The sequence below is a fragment of the Salvelinus sp. IW2-2015 genome, linkage group LG9 (assembly GCF_002910315.2).
Source record: "Salvelinus sp. IW2-2015 linkage group LG9, ASM291031v2, whole genome shotgun sequence".
Classification (NCBI taxonomy): Eukaryota; Metazoa; Chordata; class Actinopteri; order Salmoniformes; family Salmonidae; genus Salvelinus; species Salvelinus sp. IW2-2015.
Genome location: NC_036849.1, coordinates 10,444,762 through 10,465,892, shown reverse-complemented (window position 1 = coordinate 10,465,892; position 21,131 = coordinate 10,444,762). Strand labels below are relative to the sequence as shown.

General features: G+C 43.0%; 1 protein-coding gene across 4 annotated transcripts; it reads right to left on the bottom strand.

The window, feature by feature from the left end:
• Positions 1 to 1,275: 1,275 nt before the first annotated feature.
• Positions 1,276 to 21,131, bottom strand: LOC111968547 (melanoma inhibitory activity protein 2). 4 transcript variants are annotated; one of them, XM_023994202.2, is made up of 23 exons: positions 20,727 to 21,131; positions 18,403 to 18,534; positions 18,181 to 18,291; positions 17,946 to 18,017; positions 17,738 to 17,848; positions 17,508 to 17,579; positions 17,258 to 17,362; positions 13,671 to 13,793; positions 11,203 to 11,314; positions 10,969 to 11,015; positions 10,787 to 10,877; positions 10,339 to 10,477; positions 9,793 to 9,894; positions 9,468 to 9,528; positions 9,318 to 9,353; positions 8,113 to 8,180; positions 7,928 to 8,010; positions 7,617 to 7,754; positions 6,901 to 7,032; positions 5,094 to 5,237; positions 2,887 to 2,936; positions 2,204 to 2,375; positions 1,276 to 1,968 (listed from the first exon to the last, which is right to left on the bottom strand). In XM_023994202.2, exons 1-23 carry the CDS (start codon positions 20,826 to 20,828, stop codon positions 1,793 to 1,795), a joined length of 2,379 nt encoding a protein of 792 aa, XP_023849970.1. In that variant the 5' UTR covers positions 20,829 to 21,131; the 3' UTR covers positions 1,276 to 1,792. The 4 variants fall into 4 exon arrangements, with proteins under 4 accessions (XP_023849970.1, XP_023849971.1, XP_023849972.1 ...); XM_023994203.2 differs by having other exon boundaries at positions 6,901 to 7,029; XM_023994204.2 differs by having other exon boundaries at positions 20,873 to 21,060.

Below are 21,131 nucleotides of genomic sequence, written 5' to 3'. Positions count from 1 at the left end.
GTCATGGATTTAGAAGCTTCTGATAGGCTAATTGACATTTGAGTCAATTGGATATATTTCAAGGCCTACCTTCAAACTCAGTGCCTCTTTGCTTGACATCATGGGAAAATCAAAAGAAATCACATTTTTCTGTAGACCTCCACAAGTCTGGTTCATCCTTGGGAGCAATTTCCAAATGCCTGAAGGTACCACGTTCATCTGTACAAACAATAGTATGCAAGTATAAACACCCCAGTACCACGCAGCCATCATACCGCTCAGGAAGGAGACGCGTTCTGTATATCAATCCCAGAACAGCAAAGGAACTTGTGAAGATGCTGGAGGAAACAGGTACAAAAGTATATCCACAGTAAAACGAGTCCTATAATCGACACAACCTGAAAGGCCGCTCAGCAACGAAGGAGCCACTGCTCCAAAACCGCCATAAAAAAAGCCAGACTACGGTTTGCAACTGCACATGGGGACAAAGATTGTACTTTTTGGAGAAATGTCCTCCAGTTCTATTTTTGTTTCATCAGACCAATTGACCATCGTTATGTTTGGAGGAAAAAGGGGGAAGCTTGTAAGCCAAAGAACACCATCCCAACCGTGAAGCACGGGGGTAGCAGTATCATGTTGTGGGGGTGCTTTGCTGCAGGAGGGACTGGTGCACTTCACAAAATAGATGGCATCAGGAGGAAAGAAAATTATTTGGATATATTGAAGTAACATCTCAAGACATCAGTCAGGAAGTTAAAGCTTGGTCGCAAATGGGTCTTCCAAATGGACAATGACCCTAAGCATACTTGCAAAATGCCTTAAGGACAACAAAGTCAAAGTATTGGAGTGGCCATCACAAAGCCCTGACCTCAATCCTATAGAAAATGTGTGGGCAGAACTGAAAAAGCATGTGTGAGCAAGGAGGCCTACAAACCTGACTCAGTTACACCAGCTCTGTCAGGAGGAATGGCCAAAATTCACCCAACTTATTGTGGGAAGGTTGTGGAAGGCTACCCGAAACATTTGAGCCAAGTTCAACAATTAAGGCAACGCTACCAAATACTAATTGAGTGTATGTAAACTTCCAACTTCAACTGTACATGTCAGAGCTAGATGTGTAACGGCACAGCTGATACGGTCCTTTTTAGGTCATGTAAGGGTTAGTTCTACATGAAGAGGACCAATATGGCATGCCAGTTGTAAATATGACTTGAGCAGAAATTCATTTATTCTATAATATTGTGATTATATCCTTATCCCCCAAATCATTTGATCTATGAAAATGTAAGAACTGTAAACACTTGAACATAATTTATTAGACTTTTACAATATCTCATATTCCCTCAAGGCTAACACTACTGTAATTTCTTGATCAAACTATGGACGGTCAAGAAATCACAGCTAAAAGGTAATGAACATCTTTCAGGTCAATTGACAGAAAATGTGAATGGATTAAGGGTGATACACTTCCTTTTTCACAATATCTTAATATATACACATGGCAAGTATGCAAGGGAGAAATTAGGAACTTATTTCAAAGTAAAATTAAAAAGCCTTTGCCATTGGAAGAAAACACAGCCTTCCCAAGTCACAACTCCGAAAAAGGCAGTCTCACAGGCAGTTTACCATCAGCAGATTCACACAACTATGGAACTTCTTCAAAAAGACACTGCGGGGAAACAATTCCACTGTCGGCCTCTAAAAAAGGGAAAGACAGCCAAATGACTTAAGGTTACACTTCATGAAACAGTCCTTGAGCACACCCTAAGTCGCTCACTACCAGCACAACAGGAAGCAGGCGGGGAGAGATGGCTCAGATGACATCATGTGGAGAAGGGGACTGGTCAGGAGGCTGTTCGCTGTCTGGTGGGGAGGGCCTTGGAGGAGGTCCAGGGGGAAAACTGTCTGGGTGGGGCCTCATGGGAGGATAGCCCATATGCAGCAGAGGTGGAAATCGCCCAAACATTCCCGGGGGAGGTGGTCCTCGCACTTCAGGGGAAAACAAGGGGGAAAGCTTTACGTTTAGTCAGTCTAACAGTATACATGCAGAGTCATTTAACCTGCAAGATGTACTGAATGTGGTATAAAATGATATTCCTCATCTCCCACCCATAGCTTGTTAATAGAACCAAATGATTACATAAAAACCTTCAGTTATAAATGCATTATAAGTACAAAGCACATAAGCCTTTAATATGTAAGGGATACAGAGAATAATACTTACTGCCTATGGGGGGTCCTGCTGGACCTCGTGGGGGGAAGAAGTCTGGGGGTCCGAAAGGGCCTGGGGGGCCTCTGCGTGCAAAGTAAGGGTCCATGGGGGGGAGGGGACCCATACCAGGAGGTCCTAAGGGAGGAGGCCCCATCCTCAGATCTCCAGGTGCTGACATGTGGGACTGAGGAAACATTTTAAATATAGATGTAGGATCTTAATTTGATCACCCCGTTACAGGAAAATGTTCAGGTAAAAAAATATATACTACTAATTTTAGTTAGTCAGGGTCTGAACTGTCAAATACAAGTGCAATTTCAAAATGTGGTAGAATGTGTAGAATTGCAGAAAATCTGTGAAACTGCTAATTTTTCTCTCCACCCCATGGCAAATAAGTAGAATTGCAGCAAAGCGCTGTTTTTCTCTGGGGGGGGGGGGATTTCTTTCACCCAGGGCCGGCTCTGACTGAATGTGTGGGTTTGAATGTGGGTACGCAGACCCGTGAGCCACTGCGGCCATGATGACAAGCTCAGATTTTTTGTAATCCCACACCCCCGTCAAAGTTAACCATCCCTGTAGTAGAACATTTTATTATCCCCAATGGGAAATTGGTTTTGCAGCAAAATATGCACCTATGGACAGAGAGACAGTACATGAATGAGCCAATGTATTAATATAAGGGTTAGAATACTTACATCTCTTTCATTTTCACCAGGACCCATGCTGTTTTCCATAAATGACAAGTCTGCAAGAACACAAGAGAAAAAACACAGTAAGAACCTAGCTATATCCACTTCAATCTTTGGTGGGTTTATTTCATTCAATCCTTAAGAACTTGATGAAAAGAGGGTTCATTCATGCTCTTTAATGCTATCAGCTCAACTCTGTCAAAACAAGGGAGTTTCCACATTGGGCACAGTGTTCTGATTAATATGTATTGCTTGAAAAAGTAATACATTACATATTATGCATTACTTTGTGTTGAAAGTAACATGTTACAGTACTTTGAGTTACTTTCATGAATGAAATGTTTGACTGTCAGAGGGAGCAAGGCGAGCTGCGCACGCTCTACCAAAGATAGTAAGTAGCCTAACTCAAGTTTGATCACAAGTTTCTCCTTTCATCTGTGGCGCAGCTTTTGTAGACTATCATATGGGCTGCTTACACACACACACACACACACACACTGCATTCGTTAAGTATTCAGACCCCTTGACTTTTTCCACATTGGTACCTTAGTCTTATTCTAAAACAGATTTTTTTTTATCCCCTTATCTACACACAATAACAAAGCAAAAACAGGTTTTTAGAATTGCTTGTCAAAAATAAATAACTTGTGGAAATGTGATATTTCAGTATTTGTCAGACCCTTTACTCAGTACTTTGTTGAGGCACCTTCGGCAGCAATTACAGCCTCCAGTCTTCTTGGGTATGATGCTACAAGCTTGGCAAACCTATATTTGGAGTTTCTCCCCTTCTCTGCAGATCCTCTCAAGCTCTGTCAAGTTGGATGGGGAGTGTCGCTGCACAGCTATTTTCAGGTCTCTCCAGACATGTTTGATCGGGTTCAAGTCTGGGCTCTGGCTCAAGGACGTTTAGAGACTTGTACCGAAGCCACTCCTGCATTGTCTTGGCTGTGTGCGTAGGGTCGTTGTCCTCTCTAAGCAAGGCCCTTCTCCCTCGATTGCGCAGTTTAGCCGGGCGACCAGTTCTAGGAAGAGTCTTGGTGGTTCCAAACTTATTCCATTTAAGAATGATGGAGGCCACTGTGTTCTTGGGGACCTTCAATGCTGCAGACATTTTTTGGTACCCTTCCCCAGATCTGTGACTCGACACAACCGTCTTTGAGCGCTCTTCCTTGGACCTCATGGCTTAGTTTTTGCTCTGACATGCACTGTCAACTGTGGGACCTTATATAGACAGGTCTGTGGCGTTCCAAATCATGTCCAATCAATTTAATTTACCCCAGGTGGACTCCAATCAAGTTGTAGAAACATGAAGGATGATCAGTGTAAACAGGATGCACCTGAGCTCAATTTTGAGTCTCAGTTCTGTTATTGTTTTTAAATTAACAAACATTTGTAAAAAAAAAAAAAAAAAGAAAAAAACGTTTTTCGCTTTGCCATTATGGGGTATTGTGTGTAGATTGTTGAGGAAAATGTTTTATTTAATACATTTTACAATAATGCTGTAATGTAAAATTTGGAAAAACGGGTCTAAATACTTTCCAAATGCACTGTAAGAAAATCTGTACAGATATCTGGCCATCTTTTCATTCAAAATATCTCTCGAGCCGCCAGTTCTGGTTATAGATCGCACATACACGGACCCTAGAGCTGTATAGAGGGCACACTTGCCACTAGATGGGAAAGCCCTTTACGGGCTTTTACTATCAAAGAAGCGATCAATGGCTCGCTCAAGAACCAAATGAGGAAACAAGTCGAGATCGGATCATGGAAACGCGTGCAGTAGGGATATGAATCTGAAAGTAACGCACACGTTAGTTGACGAAGTATGTTATAATATCACCCAATTTAAAAAATGTACTCCGTTACTCATAAAAGTAATCTGATTACATAATGAGTTACCCAACACTGGGCAAAATATCCTGCTCATTCTCTAGCTAACATTATATTATTCTTCAGAGGTATACTAATCTACACTCCTACAATTCAGTGTGCTGCTGACAAAGGAGCTTGGTCTGAATCACGTCAGCATTAAAAAGATCCTGTCCTGAAATGTATTTCATCACTTCAGTTACATACTCCAAGCACTAAACATCATTTTGAAGTTTATTTGACAGAGTGGCTATGGTGCAGAGATACAGTATCAATCACTTTTTTTAAACTAATTATACGGCGCTGTAATACAGAGAGAAAAGGTCAAAAAGGAGGATTCTCACCAGATTGATCTCCAGGGCGGGGCCCAAAGTTGTGGGGCTCAGCAGGACCGGGGCCCCTGGGTGGGGGGGGCCCCATAGGCCCGAGGGGAAAGGCTCCGGGCAGGGGTCTCCTGTAGGGAAGGCCTGGATCTGGATACATATACCCTTTATGAGCAGTGAGAGAGAGAGAGCACCGTTTCAGCAGCCTTATTCAGACCAGCTGCACTGAGGATGGGGATCAGAACAGAAATGTCCAAATCAAAACAACCAGTGTGCTGTCCAAAGGGGACTGGAGCCAAAAGCAGAAGCCTCTTTGCAGGTCACAAAAAAACAAAAACAAGCATAAAATCATGATGCATTTACGTAGTACACAACAAAACAGTGACAGTAGTAGAATGGGTATGATGGAATTGTCGTTGACTAATCAAAATACAGTGATGCCACATGCTAAATCGCTCCCCCATGATAACGGAAGTAAATGGTTAAAAGGTTCCTAGTTCCAGGGCCTCCTGAGTGGCGCAGTGGTCTAAGACGCTGCATCGCAGTGCTAGCTGTGCCACTAGAGATCCTGGTTCGAGTCGACACAAACCAGTGGCGGCTCAGGCTCCTCAATACATTAGTGAGGTTGGGCGATTAGGTCTGGCTCGCAGTTGGTGTTCCAATTCATCCCAAAGGTGTTCGATGGGGTTGAGGTCAGGGCTCTGTGCAGGCCAGTCAAGTTCTTCCACACCGATCTGGACAAACCATTTCTGTAAGGATCTCGCTTTGTGCACATGCGCATTGTCAGGAAACTGTTGCCACAAAGTTGGAAGCACAGAATCGTCTAGAATGTCATTGTATGCTGTAGCGTTAAGATTTCCCTTCACTTGAACTAAGGGGCCTAGCCCTGAAACCTCAGACCATTATTCCTCCTCCACCAAACTTTACAGTTGGCACTACGCAGTCGGGCAGGTAGCGTTGTTAAAAAATAAAAATAAAATAATAATTAATAAGGCTCCCGACAAACAGTTCTTGTGCTGAAGTTGCTTCCAGAGGCTGTTTGGAAAATAGGTAGAGTGTTGCAACAAAGGACAGACAGTTTTTACGCACTACAGCACTTGGTGGTCCCGTTTTGTGAGCTTGTGTGTCCTACCACTTCGCGGCTGACCTGTTGTTGCTCCTAGACGTTTCCACTTCACAATAACAGCACTTACAGTTGAGCGGGGCAGCTCTAGCAGGGCAGAAATTTGACAAACTGACTTGTTGGAAAGGTGGCCACATTGAAAGTCATTGAGCTCTTCAGTAAGGCTAAGGCTGTGTGCTCAATTTTATACACCTGTCAGCAAAGGGTGTGGCTGAAGTAGCTGAATCCACTAATTTGAAGGGGTGTCCACATACTTTTGTATATATAGAGTAGTCATACACTCACTGCTCACGACTAGGTCTGCACCTCACAGACTGACAACAGTGATTTGAACCAATAAAGAGAATCTCAAACCTCTCACAGGGCCGGCTGACCACAACAGTAACTAACTGAGGGGAATTGTTTAGCTGTGAAATAATCTGACAGTCAATTAACAAATATAACTCACTCTCACCCTATAACTAATTATATTTCTCTACAACCCAAAAGAAAGTCTGGACATTTGTATATAGCAAAAGATTGTAAAACATACTGATGTAAATAAATAACGAACACACACCCTTTAGGGCTGATACTGAATGCAAATGAGTATTTTTCCACACACAATATAGTAGACTAGAAGATTAGAATATCTTCTGTCTGTAGTGATTAGAGGGGCTGCTGAGATCATAAGGGGGGGGGGATAGCGGGTGGTCATCACTGTACCTGGAGGGGGTATAGGTGGGCCCCTGCGATCCCTCTCCCAGGTGGGAGATATCGAGCCACTGTCAGAGTGAGGACCACCACTCCGATCGGAGTCCACCCCACCGGTGGGATCTACTAGGCCTCGGGATACTGCTTATGAGAGAGAGAGTTGTGGGAGTGGTAGGTGAGCAAGAAAGAGAGAGAGACAGCATAATGTCAATGAGTTCATGAAGCAAGGATGACAAGACCAGAACAATACGTCATGTACAAAGACAATGCTCCCTCTGTAGGTGATACAGCTGCACATCATTCCCTATTTTGCTGGTGCATGCTCACCACCAAGGCAATTTAGACTATAAAGATAAGCATCTCTGTAACAGATGTATCAACCTTCTAGCAAATTAAGATTCAGCATGTATTTGTATCAGGTGATTAAGAACAGACTTCAGCATTGCCTTACTCAATAACTCAATTGATAGGAGATTAAATAATAATCAAAACTTAATTAAATCTATTTATCCTGCTTTCTTAATGGCATTTTCACCATGTCATGGCACATCAGTTGGTACTAAATAGAAAACGTAAATAGAATCCTAATTATAAACTCATGACATGCCAACGATTAGAACATGATACTCTGCAATGCTTCTAGGACACACGTCTCAAGCCATGTACATTTGGCTGCGGTGCAGTGCCACATGTTGCACTGAAGAGGGGGTTTGAACTGGAGAAGTCACCTCTGCCTCCCGGTCCCATGGGAGGGACGTTTGGAGAGAGGTGTGGCTGGCCATCCATCAGGGTGGGCGGAGACAGGAAGGCTCTGTTCTCAGCGGCAGGGTGACCCAGGGGGGAGGGGCCATACGGTGACCTTTCACCTGCAGGACAGGGAGACAGAAAGTTCAAATAGCAGAATAATGACCTATTCAACACCTAGTCCCATATTGCTTTCACCTATGCAATCGTCTCAATGTAGGGAGTAGGAGCGAGTTGGGATTCAGAGGAGTATATGATTATAGTTAGGGTGATAGGAGGGTTATTGTAGACTCACCTCTGAACGGGGGTCTGCCCATATTGTCCAGAGCATAGGGGTCTTTCTCCACCAGATCTAGCTTGAACTGAGTATCAGTCAACCTGCATGGAGACACCACAGCTGGAGAATACTTTCCACACGGCAGGGAAATACTATTTTTAGCAACACGTCTGGTGAAACTGACTGTATTCTTTAGTACTTACTTTTGCCTGAGGTGTGCATTCTCTCTTTTAATGTAAGCCAGGTCACGGTCAGCAGCTCGTGCTGCTAGCTACAATGCAGACAACAGAGATTACAGATGAGTCGCCAAGCTGAGGAAATCCCATTTAAGCTCCGATTCCACATGTGTCTTTCTGCTGCTCATCAATAAAAATGTATGTGGGTCTTGGGGGTGTGGCTTGATGTGGGTGTCTCATGTTTGTAGATCGTACCATGGCAGTACCATAGTCAGAATTGATCTAAGGTCTTAGCTAGATGTAAAATTGTGTGACTAAGGTGTTGGGTGCAGTATTTCTCAAGTTAAAAAAAGACATGTATGTGGGTGTGTTATGTTCGTATATATTGTACCCTGGCAAGTTACTGTTGTTTGTCCCTCTTGAGACACCGTGGCAACAACATAGCCACTATCACTTTCTAAAAATTGTCAGAATTGATCTAAGGAGGTCTTAGTCACACAATTTTACATCTAGCTAAGGTGTTTGGTGCAGTATTTCTCAAGTAAAAAATAAATACATTTTAAAAAACTAGTCAGTGCACTGCAAAGTGTATGAGTACTGAGTCAGCTGCTGCTGGCTGTACTCAGGACTGATTTCGGAGAACATGTCTACAACATCATCAGCAAGCTGTCAAACTATCTTAAATAAATCAAAAGCTTCACGCTGTTTATCAGTGCCCAAACATCACTAGCTAGCTAAGTTCCATGTAGTAGTAGCTAGCAGGCACATTGAGCAGGCAGGCCACGTTAGCTAAATCAGCTTATCAAGTCACTGGCGAGTGGCGACGTGTGCGCTTCGGTGCCGTTTAAAAAACAATCTATTACCAGAGTTTGCATCTGTCTTGCAGTGTTTGGGCAAGTTTGTCTCACTGCCTGGAGGTTCTGCGATTGGATAGAGCGCAATCAGAGCAGATTTTTGCCGTTACCGTCTCGTGTTAGTGGGCATGGTTGCAATCCAAACCCAGCCCTTATGTAAATTGTGATGACCTCAGTTACACAAATCTCAGTTTAGGACTATACTGACCTTATGACCAAAATGATCCTACTTACACTTTAGTCAATTTTGGCACTGGAATAAACATTTCTAATATCGATGCCACATAGGCTGTTTTCAACCAGAAATGCATTCAGTTGCTCTTTAACATGACTATGAGCTGAGGTGTGCGCCATAGTGTGTTACTACTATGTACTTACCCAGTTATTGTGTGCCTTCTTTTCCTGGGAGGTTATCTGAAAAATGGAGGGAGAATGACATTTGTTATTGGCCATACATCAGATAATTGCATGTGGTTTATGTTTTCCCCCCTCTTCTAGTCTCTTATGACAGATAGTCAGATCTCCCACCTGGATCTTGTAGGCCTGGTTGGTCTTCTCCAGCTCATCCTCCAGGTCTTGTGCTCTTTGCCTTTGTGTGGAAACAAAACAGCACCTTGATGCAAGCACTCGCAATACAAACCGCCCTGCGAAAAATTTGGACATGTGCAACTCTATGTTCCACAAAATTAATTGGATGTATTCGATTGACAGCAAGTGTACTGAAAGTATACCTTTAAATTTCAGGCCTGTATGAAAACACCATAAACAAGAGATTTGCAGGGTAGGTTTGGAGACAGGTGATATCTGGAGTCAGGGATGGTTTGTTTGTGTGTGTGTATGTCCAGTAGCCGACCTGTAGCTGCTGAGCTCCTCCACGGCCAGGCTGATACTCCTGTCAGCCTTGGTCAGCTTCTCCTCCTTCTGCAGACGCTCCCTCTCCTCCACCGTCAGCATCCTGACACCAGGGAGAACACCCATTATATGCATACCACAGACTGGAACAGCCATGATCAGACAAACATTACCAGGCCATGTGTGGTCCAGTGCATCTCAGTTGGTAGAGCATGGCGCTTGCAATGCCACAGATAGTGGGTTCGATTCCCATTGGGGACACCCTTACATAAAAAAGGTATGCACACATGACTAAGTTGCTTTGCAAAAGTGTCTGCTAAATTACATATATTATTATATTACCAGGCATGCAGCAGTTCAATAGTCCCACTTATTGAATATAGTTATTATGAAGTGTAACCAAACTTTCATAAATCAGCCATTATAAATGCTTATAAATCCTTCATAAATGTTTTTTTGTTTGTTATGATCAGCCTGTATAAAATGACAAAGTTCATGGATGAAGCTGTGCATTTGGGTCAGCCTTAGAGTGGCTCCTGTATAGTACCTGTGTAGTTTGAGCTCATTCTCCTGGTACATCTCTGTCATGATCTGCAGTTTCTGTTGTAGTTTCTGCACCTGGCCCGTGTACTTCTCACTCTCGGTCTGCAGAGAGTCCTTCTCATTCTTAAGTTTCTTAATCCTCTCTGCAACCCAAGTTTCAACCTGGTGTTAAAAACTAGACATGGTTTTTCATTAAATGTCAGAGGTTTACAGCAGTTTAGGCTGGTTTCCCAGACACTGACGCATGTCCTTTTTAGTCCAGGAGGACACGGCTTAATATGCGTCTGGGAAACCAACCCTTTGGGTCTGTTGTATCATGAAAACAGCAACTGAAGCTCATTTCAATATAACCTACAGACATTTTATGTACATTATAAAATTTACTTTGTTATATTCTTGTTTTGTTCTCCGCAGTGAAAAGTTACTACTGAACAGCATAATACTCTGCTTACCTTGGAGATCCTCCATGGCCTTGACTTCATCTGCTAGCTTGGCAAACACCCTGTCCTTGTCTTCATCCACTGACTTCAAGTCTGCATTCATCTAAAAAATTTAAAAAACAAGTCTCATTTCCCATCTATTGCTGACAAGAGTTTTGTTTGTAAAACTGAATTTTATTTAAGTGAAGACATACCTTGGCTGCATGAATTAGTTTCTGTATTCTTTGTCGTTGATGGTTATCTGTGTATAAAAAAAATAAAAAGTTAAATCTGGGAAGACACAGATATCCCACTTCCTCAATATCCTGACACAAATGTTTTTTTTAAAATCCAATCGATGATCTTGCATAATAATACGAAGAGATGGTGAGCGAAAGCCAGTTGATCATACCTACTGGCGGTTATAGTCTTATCTACCGTAACCTCACCTGGACCCTCTCCATTTTCCGCCCCTCGTGTCCCATTTCTCTCCTCTCCGTTGGCTCCGTCCTCCAGCACTGAGTCCCAGTCCTTTATCTTCAACAGGCAGTCTGTCAGGGACTAATGGAGAGAGAGAGTGAGAGAGTGAGAAGGCTTTACCATTTAAATAACTATAGTTTTTCCCCCAAGGAAACGTATTTTGTTGAGTGATACATACAACAAAACACAGTATATACCATTTACAATAATTAACAGGCAATAGAGGATTACCATTATGACCATAGCCACTTAGGGTGTCAACTAACTAATTGTTAGTTGACACTAGGGCTGTGGCGGTCACAAAATGTCATCAGCCGGTGATTGTCAAGCAAATAAACTGTCGGTCTCACGGTAATTGACCGTTAATATAAGAACATTAAGCATCTCCTGGCTTCCACACATTTTTTACATTTATTAAACCTTTAGTTAACTAGGCAAGTCAGTTGAGAACAAATTCTTATTTACAATGACGGCCTAGGAACAGTGGGTTAACTGCCTTGTTCAGGGGCAGAACGACAGATTTTTACCTTGTCAGCTCGGGGATTCGATCTAGCAACCTTTCGGTTATAGTCCAACGCTCTAACCACTAGGCTACCTGCCGCCTATAAGCCATTTTAAAAAGTCTAATAAATCCATGTAATATAGCCTACACCTTCACAATAGATCCATTATTTTAGACAGGTCTAAAGAAGCATGATATGAAGAAAATGTAGTCTATTTCAGAAGAAAAGAATACTCAGATGTCCTTATGTTAGGTCCTGATATGGCTGTGGCAAATGGCTTAGCAGACAAGATTTGCTTAGAATTCCCTGGCATTATTTTATATTATAGTAGGAAGACTACAAATGAACAAAGCTGAACAAATATAAATATTTCCTCCAAAACGATTTGAGTGAGTGCACACGTGGCTATTCTGTGTTGCGCGGTTAACAAAGAAATAGGTACTCCTATATGCTTAATTTAGAGTTATTATATATATATATTTTTATTTTATTTTACCCCCTTTTCTCCCCAATTTTCGTGGTATCCAATCGCTAGTAATTACTATCTTGTCTCATCGCTACAACTCCCGTACGGGCTCGGGAGAGACGAAGGTCGAAAGCCATGCTTCCTCCGAAGCACAACCCAACCAAGCCGCACTGCTTCTTAACACAGCGCGCCTCCAACCCGGAAGCCAGCCGCACCAATGTGTCGGAGGAAACACCGTGCACCTGGCCCCCTCGGTTAGCGCGCACTGCGCCCGGCCCGCCACAGGAGTCGCTGGAGCGCGATGAGACAAGGATATCCCTACCGGCCAAACCCTCCCTAACCCGGACGACGCTAGGCCAATTGTGCGTCGCCCCACGGACCTCCCGGTCGTGGCCGGTCGAGACCTATGCAATAAAATGCTAATTAATTACTTCAAAATCATACAATGTGATTTTTGTTTTAGATTCCGTCTCTCACAGTTGAAGTGTACCTATGATCAAAATGACAGACCTCTACATGCTTTGTAAGTAGGAAAACCTGCAAAATCGGCAGTGTATCAAATACTTGTTCCCCCCACTGTATATGCCAGTTAGGGTCTACACCGCTTGTAAAGCTGATCAATGTGCTTAATTTTAAGAAGTTATTTGGCCACTTTAGTTGTGATACAAACCATATTAAAACATATAGACCTATGGGCTAGGCTACATGAGGTGTGCGACTATGATTCGAACAAGTTGCAAAAAAAAGGCATATTTTCTTATGATGGGCATCATTCACAAATGATATATAATTCACAAGTGATAGGCTAATATTGTCACCCATCAGACTATTCTTTGATTTAATCTTGTCTTTACATATACTAAATAATATATGTGTGACATTTGTCTTGATTTCGAATGGACCATTATCATGCACCTGCAAACAGAGGATGCTTTTCCCCGTGGTTTATTTTCATGCCAGCCAGGTAGGCTATACTCCTGTTGTAAATATAAGCAATGTGCTTAATATTAGGAAAGTTTAGAAATAAATATAGTATTCCTAGCCTATAGAAAGCTGATAGGATCGTCTTTTTATTAGCGGCCATCACTCGGTTTTATTCCTGCAATTGCATAGCCTATAGAAATGTTGCGCAACATGAGCTCCTATGAAGTGTTTACATTGATATTAGAGGGACAACAGAACTGAGTACCAGGCAGTTAGCAAGTTTGGTAGGCTACTAATGACCAGCAGCAGCCCTTGGAGAAGCTTAATTACCGTGACTAAACAGTCATCTGGAATTTGACTGCCTTCATGACTGCCGGTGTGGCAGTAATACGGTCACCGCAACAGTCCTAGTTGACACCCTCAGTAATCTTCAAAGTGTGTGGTGATTGGTTTTTCCCAGTACATGAAGAATATGCAAATGTTTGTTATAGGCACACATTTAGCTGCATGTGGTTTTTGCCAGTGCAGTAATATGAATGCAAACCTTGATGCTCTCGTCTTTGGTGGCAGCATCCTGCACCATTCCAGTGTAGGAGCTCTCACACATCCTCATCTCCTCCTCCAGTTCACTCATCCGCTCCCCCCAGTCCTCTGCTTCCTGGACCAGCTGTGGGAAGAGGGGGAGAGGGTGAGGACCACACCAGAATATAGGACAATTTCTGCTTTCTCTTCAGCACAACCCATGCAGGTTCTTTGTATAAACGGCAACCAAGCCTGATATGGAACTGGAGTATAAAACACTATAAGTGACAGAGCCATACATTCAGATATCAGTGGCTCTGATTCGTGGGTACTGTATACAGTGAGGGAAAAAAGTATTTGATCCCCTGCTGATTTTGTACGTTTGCCCACTGACAAAGAAATGATCAGTCTATAATTTTAATGGTAGGTTTATTTGAACAGTGAGAGACAGAATAACAAAAAAATCCAGAAAAACGCATGTCAAAAATGTTATAAATTGATTTGCATTTTAATGAGGGAAATAAGTGTTTGACCCCTCTGCAAAACATGACTTAGTACTTGGTGGCAAAACCTTTGTTGGCAATCCAGAGGTCAGACGTTTCTTGTAGTTGGCCACCAGGTTTGCACACATCTCAGGAGGGATTTTGTCCCACTCCTCTTTGCAGATCTTCTCCAAGTCATTAAGGTTGAGGCTGACGTTTGGCAACTCGAACCTTCAGCTCCCTCCACAGATTTTCTATGGGATAAAGGTCTGGAGACTGGCTAGGCCACTCCAGGACCTTAATGTGCTTCTTCTTTGAGCCACCCTTTGTTGCCTTGGCCGTGGTGTTTTGGGTCATTGTCATGCTGGAATACCCATCCACGACCCATTTTTAATGCCCTGGCTGAGGGAAGGAGGTTCTCACCCAAGATTTGACGGTACAATGACCCTGTCCATCGTCCCTTTGATGCGCGTGAAGTTGTCCTGTCCCCTTAGCAGAAAAACACCCCCAAAGCATAATGTTTCGACTCCATGTGTTGCCGGTGGGGATGGTATTCTTGGGTCATAGGCAGCATTCCTCCTCCTCCAAACACGGCGAGTTGAGTTGATGCCAAAGAGCTCCATTTTGGTCTCATCTGACCACAACACTGTCACCCAGTTGTCCTCTGAACCATTCAGATGTTCATTGCATCAATATCATGACGGATAGGGCATGTACAGTGGGGAGAACAAGTATTGATACACTGCCGATTTTGCAGATTTTCCTACTTACAAAGCATGTAGAGGTCTGTCATTTTTATCACAGGTACACTTCAACTGTGAGAGACGGAATCTAAAACAAAATCAAGAAAATCACATTGTATGATTTTTAAGTAATTAATTGCATTTTATTGCATGACATAAGTATTTGATCACCTACCAACCAGTAAGGAATTCCGGCTCTCACAGACCTGTTAGTTTATTCTTTAAGAAAGTCCTCCTGTTCTCCACTCATTACCTGTATTCAACTGCACCTGTTTGAACTCGTTACCTGTATAAAAGACCCCTAATCCCACACACTCAATCAAACAGACTCCAACCTCTCCACAATGGCCAAGACCAGAGAGCTGTGGTAAGGACATCAGGGATAAATTGTAGACCTGTACAAGGCGGGATGGGCTACAGGACAATAGGCAAGCAGCTTGGTGAGAAGGCAACAACTGTTGGCACAATTATTAGAAAATGGAAGAAGTTCAAGATGACGGTCAAATCACCCTCCGAGTCTGGGGGCTCCCATGGCAAGATCTCACCTCGTGGCGGCAATCAATGATCATGAGGAATGTGAGATCAGCCCAGAACTACACGGCAGACCTGGTCAATGACCTGAAGAGAGCTGGGACCACAGTCTCAAAGAAAACCATTAGTAACACACAAACGCCGTCATGAATTAAAATCCTGCAGCGCACGCAAGTCCCCCTGCTCAAGCCATGCGCATGTCACAGGCCCGTTCTGAAGAATTGCTCTATTATGACCATCTGGATGATCCAGAGGAGGAATGGAGAAGGTCAAATGTCTGATGAGACAAAAAATAAGAGCTTTTGCTCTAAACAGCCACTCGCGGTGATGTTGGAGGAATAGAAGGATGAGTACAACCCCAAGAACACCATCCCAACCTGAGAAGCATGGAGGTGGAAACATCATTCTTTGGGGATGCTTTTCTCCAAAGGGACAGGACGCTGCACCGTATTGAGGGGAGGATGGATGGGGCCATGTATCGCGAGATCTTTGACCAACAAAACTCCTTCCCTCAGTAAAGAGCATTGAAGATGGGTCGTGGCTGGGTCTTCCAGCATGACAACGACCCGAAACACACACCAGGGCAACTAAGGAGTGGCTCCGTAAGAAGCATCTCAAGGTCCTGGAGGGCCTAGCCAGTCTCCAGACCTGAACCCAATAGAAATCTTTGGAGGGAGCCGAAAGTCCGTATGTCTGCCAGCGACAGCCCCGAAACCTGAAGGATCTGAGAAAGGTCTGGTATGGAGGGAGTGGGCCAAAATCACTGCGCAGTGTGTGCAAACCTGTCAAGAACTACAGGAAACGTATGATCTCTATAATTGCCAAACTAAGGTTTCTGTACCAATATTAAGTTCTGCTTTGCTGATGTATCAAATTACTTATGTCATGCAATAAAATGCAAATAATACTTAAAAATCATACAATGTGATTTCTGGATTTTGTTTAGATTCCTTCTCTCCACAGTTGAAGAGTGTAACCTATGATAAAAATTACAGACTCTACATGCTTTGTAAGTAGGAAAACCTGCAAAATCATCAGTGTATCAAATACTTGTCTCCCCACTGTATATGTGCTTTTTAGGCAGGGGGACCTTGCAAGGCGCTGCAGGGATTTCAGTCCTCCACGACGTATGTGTTACCAATTGTTTTCTTGGTGACTATGGTCCCAGCTGCCTTAGATCATTTGACAAGATCCTCCCGTGTAGTTCTGGCTGACTTCCTCCACCGTTCTCATGATCATTGCAACTCCACAAGGTGAGATCTTGCATGGAGCCCCAGGCCGAGAAGATTGACATTCTTTGGTTTTTTCTTTACATTTGCGAAATAATCGCACCAACTGTTGTCACCTTCTCACCAAGCTGCTTGGCGATGGTCTTGTAGCCCATTCCAGCCTCGTGCTAGGTCTACAATCTTGTCCCTGACATCCTTGGAGAGCTCTTTGGTCTTGGCCATGGTGGAGAGTTTGGAATCTGATTGATTGCTTCTGTGGACAAGTGTCTTTTATATAGGTAACAAACTGAGATTAGGAGCACTCCCTTTAAGAGTGTGCTCCTAATCTCAGCTCGTTACCTGTATAAAAGACACCTGGGAGCCAGAAYTCTTTCTGATTGAGAGGGGGTCAAATACTTATTTCCCTCATTAAAATGTAAATCAATTTATAAAATTTTTGACATGCGTTTTTCTGGATTTTTTGTTGTTATTCTGTCTCTCACTGTTCAAATAAACCTACCATTACAATTATAGACTGATAATTTCTTTGTCAGTGGGCAAACGTACAAAATCAGCAGGGGATCACATACTTTTCCCCCCCTCGCTGTAGCTGTAAACTGACATCTTATATGTCAGGTTACATACCTGTGCATTGTTCTCCTGGAGCAAGGCCTTCTCTTCTTTTGCTGCCTCCAGATTATTCTGATTCCTCTCACTGTTCATGTCATATATTTTCAGGGTTGTCTGTGCCTGAAAAGAGCAAAATGTGTTAAATCTATCCTGGCTCTAAGTGTGTGGATATTATTAACATGCCGAACAGGAAGGAATTACAATTAACGTGTTGTTCATGATATATAACACTGTAATGCGTACATGTGTCAGTGTCATACTTTACCTGCTCTGTCTGGGACTTGAGGTCCCTGGTTTCTTCTTCTACAGTTTTCAAGGTTTCCTGCATATCTGCAATCTGTAAAATCACACAAATCACCACATCTCAAAAATAAAAGAACTGTGAAATATGAGAGCAAAGAGTGAAACTGAAAAAATAAAAAATAAAATAAAAGAACGCATGAACATCAAAACACAGGAAAAGGTGAAAAATGTCCAGTCCGAAGTCAAACTCACCGTCTTCTCCTGCTGCAACCTCCTCGCTCTCTGGATATGTAGGTCCTCCTTTAACTTTTCTATATCATCTCCAAGCTGTGTATTTGACTGTTTCAGTCTCTGGAACATCACCTGAGTAGGAGACCATTATAGGTTGACTCGGACTTGAAATATGAGAATGTTTATTCAGTATTGAGAACAATTATACTGTGTAATTTCTGTGTCTTACCTCCAGATTCTCCCTCTCTGCGGCTTTAGCCAAAACGCCACTATTCCGCAGGGCAGATTCCAGTTTTTCATACTAAAAAATGTACATAAATAAACATAAACAAACAGTAGCAAAGGCATTCATAACACACAGGTCTATACAAAACATGTAATTTCCGAGGGCATTGCATTGAATAGTGTGCGAATCCAGTGAGTCAGAAACACACACACACTGCATTCTTTGACATAGGACTCACTTTTTGTTGAACCTCACTCAAAGTCTTAAGTACTTTGCACTTTTCATCTAATAGTTGAGCCACCTTCAGGCCCATCCGCCTCTCTTTGCCAGAATATAGTCTGCTCTTTATCTGGAAACAAGAACAATTGTGTGAGCTTGGTCACGCCCCGATCAAAAGAAAGAATGCTGTTGTTCATCTCTATACTTGCATGCTGGAATAAATATCAGACAGTCAACTTACACATTGGTAGAACCTACAGGTGAACAATAGGAGGGTGCCCAACCCCAGCAACGCAGTGACAATGACAGCTTCCCATGGTAGTCCATACAGGTCAGGACCTGGCCTTATGTCATCAGGAAGGGATGACACAACCTGGGTAGAAAATCAGATAAATTGTTTACAATCAAAAGACTTGCTATAGTATTTTTATTCAGGTTTCAGGCCCTGGATTGCAAGTACGTAACAGTCAAAATGCAAACGTCCAACTTCCTCTAAACACAGACACACAGCTAGTTGTTGTGAGTGATTGAAAAATAAAGTGATTGTCATTGCAACAAGGAGCCACAACAAGCTCGCATTTAACCCCATTGTCTACTCCAATCTCGTCACCAAGCTTAAGACTCTGGGTCTGAACACTTCCCTCTGCAACTGGATCCTGGACTTCCTGACGGGCCAACCCCAGGTGGTGAGGGTAGGCAACATTACCTCCGCCACGCTGACCCTCAACACAGGGTTGTGTGCTTAGTCCACTCCTGTACTCGCTCCAACACAATCATCAAGTTTGCTGACAACACAACGGTGGTAGGCCGGATCACCGGCAACGATGAGTCACCCTACAGGGAGGCGATCAGTGACCTGGCAGTGTGGCACCAGAACAACAACCTATCCCTCAACGTCAGTAAGACCAAGGAGCCGATCGTGGACTACAGGAAACAGGAGGAGTGAGCATGCCCCCATCCACATCGACACAGTGGAGCAGTTCGAGAGCTTCAAGTTCCTTGCTGTACAAATCACAAAAGACTTAATTTGGTCCAAACACACACGCACAGTCATGAAGAAGCTGCGATAGCATAGGCCCTCAAAGTTCTACAGCTGTACCATTGAGAGCATTTTGACTGGCTGCATCACTGCCTGGTATGGCAATAGCACCGCCCTCGATCGCATGGCACACAGAGGGTGGTGCGGACAGCCCAGTACTTCACTGGGGCAGAGCTCCCTGCCATCCAGGACATTTATATCAGGCATGGTGGTAGGAAGGCCCGGAAAATCGTTGAAGACTCCAACCTCCCAAGCCATAGACTATTCACTCTGCTTCTGCACAGCAAGTGATACCGGTGCATCAAGTCTGGCACCAACAGCCTCTTGAACAGGTTCTATCCCCAAGCAATAAGACTGATAAATAGCTACTACTCTATCTTATATCCTGACGCCTAGACACCTTACCCATATACATATCTACCATCACTCCAGTATCTCTGCACATTGTAAATACGGTATTGTAAATGACCCTGTATATAGAATGCTTACTTACTTATTGTGTTGGTCATATTTCTTGGGTGTTTATTTGTATATATATTTTTTGTATTACATTGTTATTGAATTGTTGGGTTTTGAGTTTGCAAGAAATGTATTTCACTGTACTTGTGTATGTGACATAAAAACTAGGCAGCTATCTAGCTACTTAGGGTGTTTTAACACTTGGTCCATTTCAGTCAATTTTTGTGAACTCAGTGCGGTTGGCTTATTTTTTTGTTTTTTAGATCGGTTTGCATGAATTCTGCAGTCCGGTTCACTTTTTTTATGGGAATGTGAACAGAAAGCTTCCCAGGTTCGCTTGTCAGTATTCCCGCACCACACACACTATTTTTGAATTTCCGCGCATCCTTGACAATCGTTAATCAATATCTAAAAACAGCACACTTTTCCCCCGCGAATCTGCACATCATCTTCTCTCTTTTGTTGCACCAATGTGAGGGTTTATGGTAGGGGGCCAGGTGTTGCAGTAGTCTAGTGTGTGGTGCAGGAATAATTACAAGCGAACCTGGGAAATTTTGTGTTCACATTACCCTAAAAAGGGAACCGTACCTCTGAATTCAAGCGAACTGAAATCAGACCACCTCTCGAGAGGGTATCGGTTCGCTTCGGGGGCTCTTCTGAGGGGTCTGAGTTCCTTTGGCGTGATCACACTGCAGAAAATAAATAATTAAGCGAACCGCACTGAGTTCGCAAAAATTGACTGAAAGGGACAAAGTCAAGTGTGAACACACTTACATTAGGATACAACAGATAGCTAACGTTAGTTAGCTGGCTAAATTAACTAACATGTCATTAGTTTACGTTATCTTACCAGGAAACAGTGTTCTCGTGGACAACAAGACAAGACACTAGCTAGCTAGTTAACTAAACAATGTAGATAAGCCATATTTGACAGTCCTACACAATGAATCATTGAATTCACAGAAATTACAAAGTTGGGTAACGTTAGCTAGCTACACCATTTGATGTTTTTAGCATTGACTAGTCCAAGTTAGCTATCTAGCATGGTAACTGGATTTGACACTCACATCTCTCACTTTCTCCACGGCTAGAGTGTAATATGTCCTTGCTGTCATTTTAAAATCAGCCAATTGGGTAGCAACTGCCTCACCACTTGTTTGATCTTCCATTTGTCGAATATTTCATTGAAATATTATTTCCATGATTATATTACCATTGAAAAAACGAATGCCCAGCTGTCATCCTGAAGTATCGTTGGCAACATGAAACTAGAGAGTTAGGACACGTATGACGCTCAAACGTGCGCAGGTTGATGCTATTTTATGCACCCAGAACTCGCTAAAACGACTCACTTTCGTTTATATTGTCCTAAAACGAATATTGGTTGATTTGTATAATTCTAATCCTACACAATAATGTGTTTTATTTGACTTTTCACTCAAAAGGAGTATTGGTAAATGTTACAACGCCCC